At 37.9% G+C, this 19,703-nt stretch overlaps 1 protein-coding gene across 1 annotated transcript in view; it reads right to left on the bottom strand.

Annotated features, from left to right (window-relative positions):
• Nucleotides 1-789: 789 nt before the first annotated feature.
• Nucleotides 790-19,703, bottom strand: part of PGGT1B (protein geranylgeranyltransferase type I subunit beta) — a 32,892-nt gene continuing 13,978 nt past the window's right edge. The window contains exons 3-9 of the mRNA XM_075601435.1: nucleotides 17,202-17,269; nucleotides 14,932-15,083; nucleotides 13,257-13,389; nucleotides 7,868-7,913; nucleotides 5,377-5,561; nucleotides 4,484-4,592; nucleotides 790-2,848 (exon numbers count right to left, since the gene is read on the bottom strand). Coding sequence (XP_075457550.1) covers nucleotides 2,670-2,848; nucleotides 4,484-4,592; nucleotides 5,377-5,561; nucleotides 7,868-7,913; nucleotides 13,257-13,389; nucleotides 14,932-15,083; nucleotides 17,202-17,269 — 872 coding nt within the window. The 3' untranslated portion in view covers nucleotides 790-2,669. The remainder of the gene's footprint in view (nucleotides 2,849-4,483; nucleotides 4,593-5,376; nucleotides 5,562-7,867; nucleotides 7,914-13,256; nucleotides 13,390-14,931; nucleotides 15,084-17,201; nucleotides 17,270-19,703) is intronic.

Raw genomic sequence — 19,703 nt, 5'->3', positions numbered from 1 at the left:
TGTATACTACATAAACATATACACTGTGTATATTAATTTGTAACAGTTACACACGGATACTATACACCACATAAGCACTGGCCCTGACCCCTTGCAGACGCACTTACCAGAACACCCGCATACTGTCTCTAACTTCTCCCTACTTACCATATAGATTCTAATCTCTTTGGGGCAGAGGCTCCCTTTCCTAATGTTACTATCATGTCTGAAGTGCTTATTCCCATTATGTGTTATTTTCTAGTATCTAAAGCCCTCTCCACCCTTAAACTTCACTGACTGCCTAACAACTCTGGAATGCCCTTCCCCTCAATACCCGACTAGCACCCTCTCTATCCACCTAACCCACCTTAAGACCCACTTGCTTAAAGAAGCATATGAGTAGCACCGTGGCTGATACTATACACATCCCTGCAGACGCACTTACCAGAACACCCTCCTACTGTCTCTCTACGTTCTTCCTAACAACCAATTTGATTGTAAGCTCTTTGGAGCAGGGACTCCTCTTCCTAAATGTTATTTTTTATGTCTGAAGCACTTATTCCCATGATCTGTCATTTGTATTTGTTATTCATATGATGTTACGTGTATTACAACTGTGAGGCGCTATGTACATTAATGGCTCTATATAAAGACATACATAAAAAAACAACATATACATACAGTACCATTTAACTGGTCAACGGAATCTCCAATTCACATGTACAAATCACAAATGTACCTACATATTCCAGAACTACTACTACTATAGTACTGATTTTGAATAAATGAAAACAAAACTTAGCATGGAAACCAACTTCACAACTGTTTATTGAGCAATAATTTGCATGTAAAAATAGTATAAATCACTATAGCTCATTTGGTTAAATAATACTTCTGTAATAAATTGCAGTTGATGGCACACATTCTAAGGTCAACAATTGGCAATGTTGTATAATAAAGCATGGAATACTGGATAGTGTGTAGCTCCTTCAACTATCGCAATGTCCCACATGGGAAATATTTCCCGCACTGTGATGTTTCCAGGCGGTAAAACCAGGTAATTTCTGCTATGAGGAAGTTTAAATAAGGCTGGACACAATGTTAAATAGCTATCTGCTTTAACTTAGAACATCCAATAATCTAATTAAACGAGAGCACTGAGCTCTAATACCTTGCCTACAGTGAACCTTAAAGTCAAATCAGTTTAGCTTCACTTCTCACCTACTGTACCTAGAGTCCCCATCATTATGCACCCTTGATATTGGCAGAACTTTTAAGTGCCACTAAACCAAATATGTTATGATAAATCTCCCATCCCTCCCCACAATAAAACAATTGTACACCTGTGTATTTTGCTTGAAAGAATGAAATCCTGACTTACTAATGTAAACAATTATGGTCCTATCACAGATATAACGGAAGGTTCCTGCTCTACTATACAAAATACTAAGGATGGGGCGCTATCTGGGATGAATATAATTATATTCTAAACTGGATAAAACAGATCCAAAAAGATACCACTAGGATGCACTCTAGTCAACTCCTCTTCTATTTAAAAAAAAAAAAAAAACACTTCATATGGTCCAATTACAAACAACTAGGAAGAAGTTCTTGCAAGTGAAAGACCCGTTGAGTGCACTGATGTCACCATGTGTGATGACACAAGCGCGTCCTAGGACAGTCAGTGAGTGAAACAAAAATTACTATATACATTACTGTCATTTTTTTCTACTAGACATATCTGGAACACTGCCAATCACACTTTGCTTACAAATTAGTCACTGCAACTACATTACCATTGAGACACTGTCTCCACTTGAGCACCATTTGGTATATCTATCTGCTCTTCTACCTTTTCATACAATTTGATTCGCAGTCCATTTACTTCTATATAGATTTAGTATCGGATAGATTAAACCTATATAGGTACATTCATAGTAGTTTTTTCATTTTTCTTCCCGCTTACCATTTTGATCATCTTATAAAGTTCCAGTGTCCCAGCTATAACGAATGATCTTTTGTAGACTTGACTGATTAGTTCTTTCCTGATTTTATTGATATGATGTCATTAAGGTCAGTTGCCGGTCCCTATTAAGATATAGGTTACAGCTTTCGTTATTTGGATTTTTAACAGTACTGTTTTAATAGTTAGATCTCCTCTTAACTTTTTTTTTAGAAAATCATAGAGGTGTTTTATAGAGTGCACCCTAGCAGGATCTTTTGGGATTTGTTCTATCCAGTTTAGTATATTATCAGACATGGAATAATGACCCTGTCCCAGCACAATGTTTTTAAGTGTGATGTACCAGGATGAAAACTGTCTAAACAGTAGGAAGTCTAGTCAAGATCTGATTCTTTAGAATATTCTTTTATATTATCCAACCATCTCCTTTTCCATTACTTCCACAAACAAAAATAAGGAAAAGGAGAAGGACCAACATAATGTTGGTCTCCAGGAATCTTTCTGAATGAGATATTTCAAGAGACACAGTGTTAAATAATACCAGATTACAAAACAATTTTATTGAAGTGCAAGAGAGCTTAATGAAGGATGTTTAACATCACCGTGATATTAGTCAAAACACTTTGATCGAATGACTCCAGTACACGAAAGAGCACACTTGGTTAACACATGGCTTTAAAGGTTGGGCTACAATTCTGCAACTTAATGCAATGAAACTGTAGGTCAATTAAGTACAGATGTGCATATTATTTATCTTTTCATAGTCCTTTGCTTTCCAGGCATCATGGAGCTGCTGAAGACGTTCATAGGTCCTTACGCTTACATTCAGTGCCGGGTGTACTTTACTGATACCAGATTCCCCCATCAAAGACAGACCACAGATCCCAAAGTAGGCATGCAAGGCATCTAATAGGATGAGGAAAAAACATATGAAATGGGTGAAGTTATTTCTATGGATAAAATATGACACAATTCACCATATTTCTCTGAAGTTGCAAATGATTCCTGCAATTTAAAAGAAAAATCTGCAACTTTAAAGAGATTGTCTGAATTTTGTTTGCTAAAGCAGGAATATAGGTTAACTTTAACCCTGCTGTAATATTTTTTTTTTGTTTTGTTTTTTTAAAAGCAGGGAGTCTCCAGGGCTGAACTGTGTTAATTTCAGTTCCGGGGGAACCCCTGCTTCCAGAGAGATTAACCCCAGTAGCAGTGCCGGTATCCCTGCAGGCAGAGAGACTGTGTGCCTAACATAATGGCGGTTTAAATGTCCTGCGTCACACGGACTAATAAAAAGGCGTGATGTCATCTGGTGTGGCTTCGTATTGGTCCACGCAACCTGGACCTTTCAACTTCCGAGAGATATCGGCACCCCCTACGGAGGCAAGTATCTCGGGAATCGTGGGGTCCACCAGAGCTGAAATTAACACAGCTCGGCTCCGGAGACCAACAATGCACAACTTGGTACCGTCTCACTTTTGACAGTACCTGTTACGATTAACGATTACAGGCATGAAACCAATTATGTACTTTAAGTCTCACTCATGTAACAGAGAAAGCAAAGTGAATATTTTAAAGGTAGCAACTATGTTAAAACATGGATTACCATACCTTTAAGGGGTACCAAGTATTAATGTTATTTTTGTAATATTCTCTCTGGCCCTTATTCCACAGTAAGCCGCTTCCCTGTGAGGTGGCTTCACAGCACATTTAATAGGAGTTTCATCTTCAGAAACACAATCTGGTATTCATAAGTCCAAGTTATCTTAAACATTTATATTTTTTAAAGGGGTGCATTCATTTCAGGAGATATATTTTAACCATTGGTCTCAGAGGAAAACATGGCATCCACAAAGGTTATTGCACGTGATGTTTAACTGAAATATTGTGTGCCAAAGTAACATTTCCCTAATTCACCAGCTTTCTAGCAATGGCTCCTGCAGTAGACCATATGCTTATAAACGTCAGAGAAAAGGATAGGTTATAGAACAGCTTCCTCAAATAGAGGAATACAGTGTACAGTGATTTAAGAAATGTTCAGGAATGATTTCATGTATTATGTTCCTGTGAGCAATACTTTAACCTTGTCAGTGCTACAATGGGGATATGTCACATCGCAAGACGCCACAGTACCTAGGCTTCGGCCCCAGTGTCTACTGCTGCGCTCGCTACGGCTTGCGTTGCAGGAACAAGATCCGCCCCTCAATCTGGCCGGTCCCAATAGCTGCCTGCAAGCGCATGTAGCGATCGCGATGCACGACCAGATTTTTGTGTTTTCTTGTGGCGACGGAGCGTTGACCATGGCACGGTGGCGGTTCTGCCATTGAGGGTGAACCAGCCACATCACGTCATGGCCGTGCCCCCCTCGTCAGATCTCCTGCTCCTCCCGGAATGCTCAGAGACTGCAGATCGCGGCTTTTACACGTGCACGCGCCCCAGCCCTTCAGGCGCGCGTGCAGCAGTGTACACTGGGGCCGTAGCCTTACGGAATTAATTTAAAAACAAACAACCTGTAGAGAAAAAAAAAGTGAAACAATTGATTACCTGGGTGGCTATCTGGCCATTTTGCAAAACCACCAACAAGGCGATCCTGGGTGGACAAGATAAAATGTCTGTTTCTCTCTAAATTTGTATACTTGAAGATATTTAAGAGCTGTAAAGAAAGAAAATAAATATGCATGTTCATATTCTGGTAAAATAAATAAATAAATACAGGAACATACTGCACGTTTTGTGGTAACAGCCCACTTCTCACATAGGTATATACAGTACTGTACATCCTAATTATAGACTTACTGCTGGCTAAGCCTCTACTGATAAGCTGCAGACAGCAAGCACTAATGGCTATGAAACACCCATGGTTATTATTTGTTGATAAATTCCTATTACAGTACTTGCTTATGAAAGACAAAAGTGATGTTTTAATGTTTTTAGCAACAAACTCATTGCTGGTACTTGTCCAGTCTTCTAATACATGTTTAAGTATGGCCGCAACCAAGAGCTATATATTCATATTCCTACACAACAACAATAATGTCTTCCTCATATATACCCAGACACCAACAACACAAAATATGTTCCAACAAATTATTAGTAGTAACTAGTTTTGGCCTTCGTCATTTCAATCTTGTATATGAAAATGGGATTCTAATACCCCGCTCGTCAAAGAGGAGGGATGGGCAAACTTTTTCTAGAAAACCACAATCATGATAAAAAAAATTTTTAAAAAAAAGAACAACTCGACAAGTATATGCTGCAGCAACATCCTGATCTTACGGATTAGAAACAGTGGCCCGTAGGGAGGCAGAAGAAGCCATTTCCTCCGTCTCTCCTTAATGGCCTACAATTACTACAGTTTGCAAGCTTTCAACAAACGAGGAATTGGTCATTTATTATATGGCAAGGGATTCCTTCTTTTTCCCCCTCTCTGGATTTACCGTTAAAGTAGCTCCCACCCAAAAGGAGTAACATGTGTCAACGGGTTTGTTTGGTCTTCCATTGAAGCCATTTTGTTGCCTCATTATGCACCACCTTCTTATTCTGTTCAGCTCCTTCTCTGAGAAGACGTCCTCCAGCTTTCCCATGAGGCAAAGAGCTGCAATCCCACAAAACGTGGAGCCACCTGTTAAGGAAGAAATGTAACTGAAACTAAACAAACTGCAAGCAAAAAAATAAATAAAGTGAAATTACACTGCAACTTCTCATCTGTGTACAATTTCAAATTCTTAATAGAAGATATTCTAGTAGGCTTAAAATGCAAATTCTGTTTTATAGAACGTTTGTTCATGTATGTGGCATTGTTGGACTGGAGTAATTGTGTATTACACAGAGAATATCTATTTTTTTCTGATACAGACCTAATAATTAGGATTGCACTACTTTATATGTCTTCTCTTCTCCATATAGATCACCCGGATCCACATACCCAACCAAGTTGCGCATTGATAGAAAATACAACTACAGGACAAACCAACAAGAATACAAACCCTTAAGGCTACAATGGAGTTATTTTAGGGAGTGAATTTCTCATCATTTTAACTTTAATATTAACCAAAATTAAAATTTTCTCCTCTTTTTTTTCCCCCCATCGTGTACATTTATATTATTTAAGAGATTCTAGAGAGGTCTGAGACTTGGCAGTAGGGAAAGGAACGGTTTTCCACCACGAAATCTTTTGGATCAGCACTATACGTTTACACTAATATTAATCAGCCAGATGTGATTTCTAATGTACATATTTATTACATGGGATTGTGCGATTTCAGCCTTATTAATAGCCACCATTTTTATTTACGTTTTCACATAAACCTCGTTCTTATTAAGGGCTAGAGGGTCTTTATCACAGTTTCACTTCATTTTATGTAAAAATTTTAAAGTCAATTATTGTTTAGGAAGAAATAGGAAAAAAAATATTTGACTTAAAGGTGCAGCCTCACATAGGACCACAGTGACCAAAGGACCGTAATAGTGATACTGTACGTTTTAAAAGAAAAAACAAAAACAGTATTTTTACATCATTAATGGAAATGCATACAATTTAAGATGTTCCTTTGTTTATATTTACAACTGGAAATCTTTAGTGGAGGCTGAATGTCAGGTTGAATCACTAACCCCAGAGGTAAGGTCAGATTTATGCACATCCCTCTTTATTAACAAGGAAAGAGATGAGGAGTAAGCGGTAATGCTCCCGGTTTCAGTGCTATACAAAGATTCCCATGAGAATATATAGTTGTATTTACAATAAGGAGGCCTGCGTTCTCTTTGGATAGATGTTCTCTGTGCGCCACTGGACTGTTATTCTAAAATTGGATCAGCACGTCTCAAATTCCTTTGTAAGGTTTGTGCAAAGAAAGACGGGCATTTCCAACTTTGGGCAGACAAGATTTCCCCAGCACACTGGATGAAATCGGGGAATGTGACATTTTCATTTCTCTGCCACTTTAATAGAATTCCATGAGAGTAATGGCCCAAAACCAACGGAAACATTTCCAAAAGTAAAAATAATTTTAGGCTGTTAAAAATAACATCTGAAAGCACAAGACAAATTTGGGGTTTACAGGGAAGCAGCCGGTGTTGGTATTATATGTGCCATGCCCCCACAAAATGCATTGACATAAATTCTTATATAAAAATAACAGCCATAATAAAACAAGTTTCTGTAAAAAGGATCATGATTGCTACGGTGACATTAATAAATTTAAAAAAATGACAGAAAATATGAACAGTCAAACCTATCCTGCTTATCACTCAGAATATGGAAACAAAAAGTCCAATGACATATCTTATGAACATCTCCATACAAATAAAAGGTTTTGAATACTTCCCTCACTAGATAATACATTTTCTTCAATTTACTTATTTATTTAGTAAACTTGCTTTTATATGGAGGTAAAGTATTTTACTTTGGATTCATTTTTGCTTTACAATGTACGTTTCCTCTGTATTTTTTGGTATCTCTTGGCGTTTGTGTTTCTTCCAGGTTTGTATATAGTGACTATAATTCGTGCTTGGGAGGGTGACGGGACCACTTTTTGCACCAGGGCATATTGCATCATTGCTTTAGTAGCTGCATATGATGTGCAGGGTGATGAAGTCCTAAGGGGACCAACCAGGAAGATATAACCAATTATATAATCTATTCACTTTTTTTTTTTAAAGGATAAGAATAAAGACAGCACTTTGTAGCACATCTTAAAATATTGTGAACATTGCTAAAGAAAGAATGTTATAAACAGTTCAGATCATATTTTTAACTGATGAAAAAACAAAGGAGGTGAAACACTGCGAAAAATGAAGGGCTGGAGGCAAATCGATTAAATAGTTAATTTTATGAGCGTAGCGTGAACAAAACAAAAAAATAAGATCAGACTAAATCCTCTGGTGCATTATATTTACAGTAACTGAATGGATGAAAGATGGCATTCTTACCATGGGCTTCTAATCCAGCACCTTGACCCAACCCGTTTTCGTAAGACTAAAAAATAAATAAAAATGTAAGTTGTTGAAGACAAACATTGAGGATTCTTAAAAACAGGTTACACCCTAATTGGGAGACACTAATGTGAAGCTTTTCATATAAAGTAATAACTTGGTTTGATAGGTGAACAAAGGTCTATATTTCAATAAAATAACCAAAGTGGGTCATCCCAAGTAATGGACTATAGTTTCCCCCTGCGTGCTGCCATATTTGGTGTCCTGCTAGTTAACTGCCCCTGTTACGTAATGTCATTTATGGCTCTGCCCATGAGAGGGACAAGTTGGCAACAGCAGGAGGGGTTGTTTCAATGGATGTGATTTGAACATAAAATGTATGTTCAAGATTGTTCCTTTAGAAGTGACGTATCACCATTGTCACAAGTATACAGCTATATCATTAAGTAACACTGCAACTCCCTATCCTCTGTGGAGAGTTGATAGTTACAATACATTGGTATCCACCACACCTGGAACTCCTTTACCATAAACAAAGGAGCAATTCCCTGTTCTCCTGTAAAATTTATTCATCTCAAATAAAATAATTTAAAAAAAAAGGATATGTAGTGATAATTTTTTTAAAAAAAATCCCCGAAAAAAAACAAAACAAAAATAAAAAACCCCATGAGGGCAGCTTCGTACTACACAAGGGAGACCACAAGCTGTCACAACAAATTATTGCTAAAGATTATGAATGTAGAGAAAACGGTTTATAGTTCAGTTCATATTGTTAGAATTGCTGCAACTAAATACAATTATCCTCAACTCCAGTCCTCAAGCTCCCCCCCCCCCTCCCTACACACCACCACCAACAGGTCAGGTTTTCCTGCTTCAGCACAAGTGGCACAAATAGAATAGTGGCTCAGTCTGTGCTGAAGCCACCTAATCTGAAGCGGAGATAGCCTAAAAACCTGACCTGTTGGTGGAGGGGGGGGGGCGGGTTGGGGACTTTAGTGGAGCACCCCATATTTACTCTTCCCCTCTTCATGGAAACAAAACATGTCTTCTATTTAAATGCATGTACACGCCCTGGTCGGTCTGCTCTGGCAAAATTGAAAGACCCAATTAACCAACAATGTATTCTTTCCAATACAGTTATATATTTAAATATTGAGCATTACCGTAAACCTTTTACCACTGGGTGAGTTTATAATAAAACGACCCAACAATGTTCAGCTATAGAATGGATTAAAGATTGTTACCCAGTTAATTACAGTAAAGTTGTCTCAACTATCAACTAATATGGTTTGTTCAGAACATGAAGAAAATTTTGAAACTTTGTTATTAAAGTGTCCGATAGTATAAAATAAACATTGATGAAGTAGTATTTAAGCAGCATTTAAAATAAATCAGGCTGGTAGTATTAGATAATAGTGACTGTTTCTATTGTTTTTTTTTTTTTTTTAATTCAACTCTTCATGCCATTTTTAATAAGCTTTAAAGCATCCTTTGGTTTCTATAGCAGGTTTTAGCACACCTCACCAGCAAGATCTTTGCTCAATTCCTCAATTGAGGAAGCTAAAATACTTTTGCAAACAAAGAAGGCATCAAAACTGGGTCATGTTTGCATAATGGGGGATTTTTATTATCCAAACAGACTGGGGCAATGAGATTAGCATTACAACAAAAAGAAACAGGTTTTTGAGGGTGCTTAAAGACAATTATATGACCCAAATTATTGAGGAACCAACCAGGAGAGGGGCAATGCTGGATTTGATAATATCAAATAATGTAGAAGTAATATTCAAGTCCTGGAACATTTGGGTATCACTGATCATAACATGGTCTCATTTGAAATAATAATAAAAAAAAAAAAACTGATTACTTAGGTTCAATAAAGACCTTAAACTTTAGAAAGGCAGATTTTAATAAATTGAGGACTAATCTATCAGTAATACATTGGGATGATGCTTTTGCAGGGAAAAATGTAGAAGATAAATGGGCAGTTTTTAAAACATTGTTAGAAAAGCACACTTATCAGTGTAATAAGTATAAAAGAAATAAGTCAAAACCAATGTAGCTAAATAAACAGGTAGGGGAGGAAATGAAAAAGAAGAGGCAGGAGTTTAGATTCTTTAAGTCAGAAGGGACGGAGACATCGTATCAGAATTATAAGAAATGTAACAAAAATTGCAAAAGGGCAATCAAATTAGTAAAAATGGATAATGAAAAAAGGATTGCAATAGAAAGTAAGATCAACCCTACAAAGTTATTTAAGTACTTTAACAAAAATATGAGAAAATAAAATATAAGACCCTTTCAGTGAGAGATGGGCAGGCAGATTATTGGAGATAAGGAAAAAGCAGAGGTAGTAAACAAATTTGTTGCCTCTGTTTACCAGGGAAGAATCACAACCTCCATATTAATGAACAATTGGTTAACTGAGGAAGAAGTTCATAGGCAGCTTGAATTTTTTTTTAAGTAAATAAGGCACCTGGCCCCGATGGCATACATCCAAGAGTTCTCAAGGAGTTAAGCTCAGTAATAGCCAAACTATTATATTTAATATTCAAGGACTCCATTTCCACAGGCTCAGTACTACAAGATTAGTGTAAAGCAGATGTGGTGCCTATATTTAAAGAGAGAGCTAGATCACAAGCGGGGAATTACAGACCTGCAAGCCTGACTTCAACAGTGGGGAAACTACTTGAAGGTTTAATATGGGATAATATTCAGGAATACCTAATGGGAAACAAAGTTATTAGTAATAGTCAGCATTAATTTATGAAGGATAGATCATGCCAAACTAACCTTATTTGTTTCTTTGAGGCGGTAAGTAGGAATGTAGACCAGGGTAATGCAGTTAATGTGGTCTACTTAGATTTTGCAAAGGCTTTTGATACAGTTCCACACAAGAGGTTGGTGTACAAAATAAAGCAAATTGGACTCAGTAAAAATATATGCACCTGGATTGAAAACTGGTTGAAGGACAGACAACAGAGGGTTGTCAAATGGAACTTTTTCAGGTTGGGCTAAAGTAGTGAGTGAAGTACCTCAGGGATCGGTACTGGTACCCCTGCTTTTTAACTTGTTTATCAATGATCTTGAGGTTGTCATCGAGAGCAAAGTCTCCATCTTTGCTGATGATACGAAATTGTGTAAGGTAGTAGAATCAGAGCAGGATGTAATTTCTCTCCAGAAGAACTTGGAGAGACTGGAAACGTGGGCAGGTAAATGGCAGATGAGGTTCAATACAGATAAATGTAAGATTATGCATTTGGGAAGCAAGAATAAACAGGCGACATACAAATTAAAATTGGGATATATTGGGGAAATCCTTGATGGAGAAGGATTTAGGAGTGCTTGTAGACAGCAGGCTTAGCAATAGTTCACAAAGTCATGCAGCAGCTGCAAAGGCAAACAAGATTTTAGCTTGCATTAATGGGGCAATGGATGGAAGGGAAGTAAACATAATTATGCCCCTTTACAAAGCATTAGTAAGACTACACTTTGAATATGGAGTACAATTTTGGGCACCACTCCTTAGAAAAGACATCATGGTAGAGAGTGCAGAGAAGAGCCACCAAATTAATAAAGGGGATGGACAATTTAACTTACGAGGAGAGGCTAGCTAAATTAGATTTATTTACATTAGAAAACAGGCGTCTAAGAGGGGATATGATAACTATATACAAATATATTCGGGGGACAATACAAGGAGCTTTCAAAAGAACTATTCATCCTACGGGCAGTACAAAGGACTCTGGGCCATCCCTTAAGGTTGGAGGAAAGGAGATTTCACGAGCAACTAAGAAAAGGGTTCTTTACAGTAAGGGCAGTTAAAATGTGGAATTCATTACCCATGGAGACTGTGATGGCAGATACAATAGATTTGTTCAAAAAAAGGTTGGAAATCTTTTTAGATGGGAAAGGTATACAGGGATATACCAAATAAGCGTACATGGGAAGAATGTTGATCCAGGGAATAATCCGATTGCCAATTCTTGGAGTGAGGAAGGAATTTATTTTTCCCCTTATGAGATATCATTGGATGATGTGACACTGGGGTTTTTTGTTTGCCTTCCTCAGGACCGATAAGCAAGTATAGATATAGGATAAAGTATCTGTTGTCTAAATTTAGCATGGGTTGAACTTGATGGACGTATGTCTTTTTTCAACCTCATCTACTATGTAACACTTTCCTGTTTGGGATAATGTGTTGCAAATGTTCCCAGCAGTTTGATCTGCAAACTGTAATAATAGATAATGTTACCTTAGTAATATAAGGATACATTGTAGCTGCCGAGTTACACTGACTGAAGCAGTCATGTTGGGCAGACAATCAGGATTTGTTCAGATTTATAACAGGAGCACCAAACGATTGCCAGCTTAGGTAAGAATGTAGAAATATACATGTCACTTTCTTTACATATACAAATAAGAAAAAATAAAAAACTTGGAAAGTAGTATTGCTGCTTTTAACACGGGGCATTAAAGGGTTAACGCAGTCCATTACAAGTCAGGCTAAAGCCTTACAGTATATATTATTTTTTACAAAAAGTAACTCCCCTGCACACACGGTAGATAAACTAAACCTTTCATGGAACAATTTACATATAAAAATGATAGGCTTGCAAATGATGACTTGCACGGCCTTTCAGGCCTATGAATAGGGTTCGGTAACTTGCAAATCATAACCTAAGATAAGGCATAGGAACATTTGACTGGCAAATACTGTGTCCTTTTGTAATTTCTGAAAATTAAACAATGCAACATAATAATTTAAAATAAACATATTTATACAATTACTTCTGCAACACCCATGCAAAAAAGGAGTAGATAAATATACTCATTGTATCAAACACATGCTAAAAGAAAGAAATTACATTTTATGTACCCAACAAGTCTATAGCAATACTTTCAAACTAAAGTTTGGAACATATTTTCAGCGCAACATTTTAAAAACGATTAATTAGACAAACAGAATATTAAGTGTCATACACGAACGATCTAGAGAGACTATAATGCCAGGTGTCAGGCAAACATGTACAATGGATTTATTTGCTTCCACAAAGAAAAACATCAACTCAACTTGTCCGACTATAGTATCATTGATATGGGTGCTGGACGGTAGAAGTTTGCAGAAGATTAATTGCCAATATATAGGAGACTTCTAGAGAAAATGGAAGAGAATCAGATCTGTGGCAGCTTCTGTAACACAATGGTGATGGCTTGCAATGGTTTACAGTGTGCATTGCCTTTTAACAGGGCAAAAACATGTATACAGAAGTGCAAGAACATGAACTTTGAGGGTGCCAAAGGTTGTTTCTTAAGAATGACACAAATTAAAAGCAAACATGAAGATTGCTCAGTTTCAGGTTTTACTTCAAAAAAGAAAACTTACCATGCTCCTCCGAATGTATTCAATTGACTTCCCAATATTGATCCCTGACCAGTCATTCAGCATGTAACAAATACAAGCTGCACAGTACACAAATCTCATGTCATTCTCGCTTCCCTCGGGCACAGCACAGAAACTGGAAGACAATTAGATGTTGCTTTCATGTAATAGTTAAAACATTACAGTATATTAAAAAAAAATAGATGTGCTGTAAATTAGATGGCAAATAAAACACTGCAGACGTGACGTTATCGGAGGTGACAATCATTACAGCATACACAGCATCCAGGAAATAATTTGGGAGGATGTCACCATAGGTAGATGGACTGCCAAGCTAGAGGAGTTTATGTGTGAGAGCTAACTAGTCATCAGTACTAGAGATGCAACCGCAGATATGAGGTTACACTGTGATAAGCACCTAAATACCATACAGTAAATACTTATACCATTTTTGCACTGGATTGGGAGAACCACTAGTATGAACAATAGTAGTAGTAGGCTCCCCCTTTTCCAAAAGGCGCTATTGAAGTGTTTCAATAATTCATTGATTATTCCTAAAATCTGGTCTGGTTAGGGCATCAGAAGAGGGCTAAGAAACAATACTAGCTATTTACTTTAGAGTTAAAAAATAAAGGAATGTAAAAAGAAATAAGTGTTTTTTTTAATCAAAGCAGCAAAAATATCTTTAAAAGCAGCAAAGCACCTTACATAACATTTTTTTCATTCTTTTGTTATAGTTTTGAAGCAGGTGGCCTCCGGAGCTGAATCCGGTTAATTTAAGCCCCGGTTAACCCCTGCTTCCAAAGATACCTGCATAGCAGGTGCCGGTACCTCTGCGGAGTTTTAATCTCCAGGTGACGCAGGATAATAGGAAGTCGCATCGGATGGCGTCCTAGCCTCCTATTGGCCCACAAGACGCGGGACATTTAAACGCCATTATGTTAGTCACACACGTTTCCTGGCTGCATGTGACACCGGCATCCCCTACAGAGGTATCTCTGGAAGCAGGGGGTCCCCAGAGTTGAAAATAATGGAGTTCAGCTCCGGGGAGCCCCTGCATCAATCCTAGAAGAAAATACACGTAGTGTAAGGTATTTTGCCGCTTTAAATGTAACGGCTTCATTTTGGCAGAGGTTTTGAAGAAAAAGTTGATTAAAGACAATATGTTTAGGTCGCCTTTTCTTTATTCAAAAGTTAAAAAAAAAAAAAAAATGGTTCAAAAAGTTTGCTTTATATAGAAGCAAACTTTTCCCGATTTAACATTTTAATTAAACAAACATATGTAGCTGGTGTTTCCCAAGAAAACGATGTTTCATCTTCTTTACTGGTATATGCTGGAAATCAGAAGTGTCCTTTAAATGATATATCTAGCTGACCTGTAACTCTTGCATGTCCTGAAAAAAAAGAAATGCTATTTTTTTTAACGCAATGTATTTCTTTGACACCTTGCAGATTTTTCCCAGTATTGTACCAATGTACTTTGAAACACAGACCACACCGAGTCCAGAGCAATTGGCTCTAACCTATTACAGTAGCATTCTCTTGAATAAAGGGTAATCCTTTTTCCCCCCACCTTATCTTACCCGGACCATTGCTCAAAATATAAGCTCACTGAACATGCACCAGGAAATCCCTCTTAATGGCTGTAAAGACACTGATAATAAAACCCATACTGTACCTTCCATCGTGAAGCTGAAGAGCACGCAATCCTGCCAAGCAGGCTTCCTTATTTACACGACTCAAATCATCCCCCAGTATAACGAGGCTGGAGAGAGCCGTGTAAGTCATTGCGATGTGACTACTGTCATAAGGGTGAAGCAGTCCATGGCCCTAAAAAAAGGAAACAAAAACGTAATGCTGTTAGAATATCAACAAGATTGCAGGATTTACTGGGCGCAGCAATGCTTTCCGACCAATATTATTAGCGAGTTACACAAATGGCATGAACCTTATTTTTTATTAGTTCAACGTTTTCGTGCCATAATGCATGGTGCAGGACCAGCGCACCTTCATCAGGAGTCTACTATTAAAATGTCAATCTGGTGACACCAAGATTTATATTCATATGATCCATTAGTCTGGCAGTGGGCACTAGCTTTGGGCTTCCAGCAAGCTGTAGGCTTTTTTTATTTCGTTTAAACTGTGTGAGTGCACCCATCTACCCACTACGAGTTATTTGGGGGAGCAATGCATGTGTACGATATATGAAAAGCTCCCGTGTTGATCTATTACCGGGAATCATGAAAAAGGAATAAATCTACAGATAAAAGGGATCAGTGATTTGCATTGCACAAAACAATGTGATACACACAGAACACATACATCACTAAGGAAATATTAAGCAAGAACAAATATTTTAAAAGTAACTTCTTCAAACAGGACAACGCCTGGCAGTTAACTCCTTCAGGGCTGGAGGGTCCTCCAATAATTTTCTTCGGGACATGTTAGCACTGAAATGGCGAATGCCTTCAGTTGGTAATTCCATGCTGCAAAACTATTCATTTTTATATTTAAATTTTTTTTTTTTTAAACCCTATATTAAATGTATAAATTATCATTGAGCAAATTCAGAGGGGAAAATACCCAAGGTTAAAGTGACAGGCTGTGTTCCAGGCCAGAGACTGACAACCACAAATGGAAATAACAATAATTGAGCTGTGCATAAATGAATACGGTTGGAACTATTGGCAGAACTACTGCACACGTGTAGTGAAGGTAATCTGCGGGGACAGACCTGTAACCGAGCACAGCACATTTCCTGATGCGTGTTGTAATGCTGCAGGATTAATTACATACATTTCACAGATATTCCTGCATATCCTGGGCCTGTATTCAATATTTGCTGGGGACTGTGCGAGTTTTGAGTGAGCTATAGCAGAACATGGTGGTGTCCGACACTTGGCGGCATTGAAAATTACAACTCAATACGTTATCTAACATGCTATGCTCCTTTAAAGTATGGATCGCTATTTTCTGAGGTTACCTTGCTACCTTCAGACTGCACTTGGCTCTGGGGAAAGCTTCATTTTTAAGCCTCGGACATTTTATATTTTAAACTCATCTCCTAAAAAAAGCATCAGATGTTGAAAATCGAAGTCATTTTAAACATTCGATGCACCAACAAAAATTTAATTTAAAACAAAAAATGCAAATTAGCACGGCCCGTTGCTTTAATCCCTTTATCACCATAATGACGTACATCAATAAAAGTGCCACCCCAGTCCTCCTTATGATGGACACATCATTGCTCCTTGCTCATTTCTTAGGGACTGTACGCGATCGGCAGATTACTATCACACAGAAGAGGCAGAACAGAAACAGCATCAGGTGATGCTCCGAAGAGCGGTCATGTGATGCGGACATGTCAGACGGTCGCCAGCCATAGGTGGCACGACCCTCTGGCAGTGAAAAGGTTAAAATAAGAAATCCTCTCTGTTGGACTTCAATTATTCTGGAGTCTCACAATACAAATCTGTGGCATTCCCACAGCGGGTTTCAGAGAAGTCTATTATTTTCTGCTTTTGCTCCAAAGATGGCCATTACCGATGGATTCGCTTCCCAAACGTGCCAGAACTGAAACAGGACAGGTGTATTTTGGCATCAGAAATCCCTTCAGGAAATGGTTGCAACCTGACAGCAACACAACGCTCTCATCTAACACATTGTAGGTGTATACTACCTCCCCCAACACAATTTTAATCTTGTCTGTAAATATTACAAATGCCCATAATCACATCTCCAACTGTCCATGAAAGGTCTGAATTTAATGTATAATCTCTGTTCCTTTAACGTAACCATGTATTGTCACCATAACTCTGTGCAGGGACAGACCTGAAATCGAGAGGTAACGCCTATTCATTCCTGGTAAAATATTTTATAAATAAAAAATGCATTTCTTTTTCACCAGCATTTCTTTTTCACCAAATAAAGATGTATATGGCAACTTACCTTAGAAGGATTAAACGGTAACCCCAAACAGGAGGAGCCCCGAAATCCACAGTGATCTAGATTTGATTCTGAAGGAATTCCAAGAGAGAAATGACAAATCAATGTAATGGCATTATCAGGGGGTGAGATATTCCCTTATGTTAGGTAACAAATATGAAGCTGTACCCAGAGAAACGGAAACACCGTTAATACCAAATATTACAACAGATATTCTGATGAAGGCTATATAAAAAGCAGGCGCCTCACTTCTACCCAGAGATGGCTCATCAAATATTTGAAGAATAGATAAAGACTTTTATAGCAGGTATCTATGCCTTCTGCACAGACTTTGCCTTTCTATCAACGTTAATAGGACAGCAGATTAAAGGCTAGATTTCTTCTTTTTCACTTAATTAAAAGTACAAAAACCCGTGAAGTTACCTTTGGGTCTCAATTTGTGTGTTATAACAGTGTGATTGCATACCGTTGTAATAGGGCGGCATTTATACCGCCTGTCTGTTGTGTGTTTTATATGTGTGGTCTATTAGACTTTATTTAATCAAATAAATATTTTATCACTCGTCTTAGAGGCTTTATTTTAAGTCATACGTCATTCAATTTTTTCTGGTCATTAATTCCCGGTGCGTTGTGTATTGTGTTTTTGTCTTTTGGGAGCCCCCTTTTAGGAGCGCTTTTGGGGGGAGATGCGTCACGCATGTAGCAGCAAGGGGTGACTGCCGTCCATAAAGAAAAAACTCAGGACAGCACGAGCGCGGATAGCAGACTGTTTTTTACATTCAAAGTGTACTTTGGTAGATTAAATCAGCAACCTCAACTGCTCGTTTTTATTTATTGGAAGCTGCAATGGACGACGCTGCAGTTTCCTATTGGAAACCAGCCGGCGCCACCTGTAAGAATATTAGGAAGTGCATGGGCACCAAAAACTGAAAGCATGTTGAACTCTAAGGAAATATGTCAACTTCATCCACTGTGTGACAAAGTCATATCTTTTCAAGTATTACATCTGTGGTATACCAAGGTCACCTGAGGCAAAATGGTTAAACCCGTCCCTCTAACCCAGTGTGCTGCAGTAAATCCCTTGGCTAGATTTTTCTTGGCATTATTTGCTCATGCTGACTCAGGGTACTGGAGCTGCTGCAGTCCGTTCAATGTGCTCAGTGTGTGCACTGCAGAACACGCCTTCAAGAGACTATCTGCAGATAGATTTGGCTGCTGAGTCAGTTCAATTTCTTTCACCTTTTCAGTCTCTTTTAAGGACTTCATGTTGCCACTTCATCAGAATTTGCAATCATGCCCTTGTGCAAGCACCAGTGAAGCCTGTGATTACATTTAAAGTGAAAACACTACATATGCCAATTCATCCTAGCAGCTTTTAATTCAAGGAGCACAAGGTTAAATATCATGGTCTCCTCTTGCTATGCTTAAAACTACAGGACGAAAAAACTTAAATGTTCAACCATAAAACCTGCTCTAAATTTAAACCATCAATTCCAGCAATGAAAGCACGTTAAAGATGTAACATGAAAGCACTCATTGATGCAACATTTCATGCTTCTGATGCACAATATGATATTTACAAGAGTTTATCTGGCCAGATAGTGGAATGCATGTCTGAACAGCCCAGATTCAGACATTGGTGGGATGACAGTGTTATAAATTATCATGTAACACCGGACAAGACAAATAGAACAATATTTATTATTCCATGTAACATCGTAAGGTCTTATTGTAAGCTCTTGTACCATGTTAAGACTTGCACATGTTTCGATAGCAAACAAGTCTTTTGGTAAATTAATAGTTTAAAGACCGCACATAAAAATATTATTTGTGAGCACATTCACAAGTCTCAGACAGGTCTGCAACCCTGTCTTTCCCCATTATCAGTGCAGTGCTTCCACTGCAGCTAAGGATTCTGGGCAATGACTGCAAATCAACACAGTGTCACCTTTTACTCCATGTCCATTTTAACATGGACCCCTATGAGCTTATGCCTGCCATATCACACAGCTTTTCAGCATAGCCTGGGTTAAACCTGCCATATTACACAGCTCTTCAGCATAGCCTGGGTTAAATAAGTGCATAGCCAGAAAACCTACTCACAACCATCACTTTTTTTGATAAATCAGTGCTGTACTATGAGAAAATACTTGTAGCATTTAAAAATAAACAAAAATAAACTTTTTTACAAAAAATATTATTAGGCAATTATACAGTTTACATACACAGTACAATATATACAGCTCAATACAAAAACATTTTTAATTTTAGGGGGTGGAAGAGTAGCAAAAATAATTGCCAAAAAGATGGGGCCTCCCTGAAGGAAGGCTTAGAAAAGGAAAAAGGGGGATAAAAATAAACTTTTTAATGTTCTAATGTTGGAAACATTTCCAAAGTGACCGCTCCTTCCCCTTCTGATAGGCTCTGACTCGAGACCCGCCCTCTCTCTAGCAGTGCATCAATTGTATCTAGTAACTGCCCAATCATATTCTAGGACTACATTGC

Source organism: Ascaphus truei, chromosome 1 (genome assembly GCF_040206685.1).
Source record: "Ascaphus truei isolate aAscTru1 chromosome 1, aAscTru1.hap1, whole genome shotgun sequence".
Taxonomy (NCBI): domain Eukaryota; kingdom Metazoa; phylum Chordata; class Amphibia; order Anura; family Ascaphidae; genus Ascaphus; species Ascaphus truei.
This window is presented reverse-complemented; position numbering and strand designations above follow the sequence as displayed.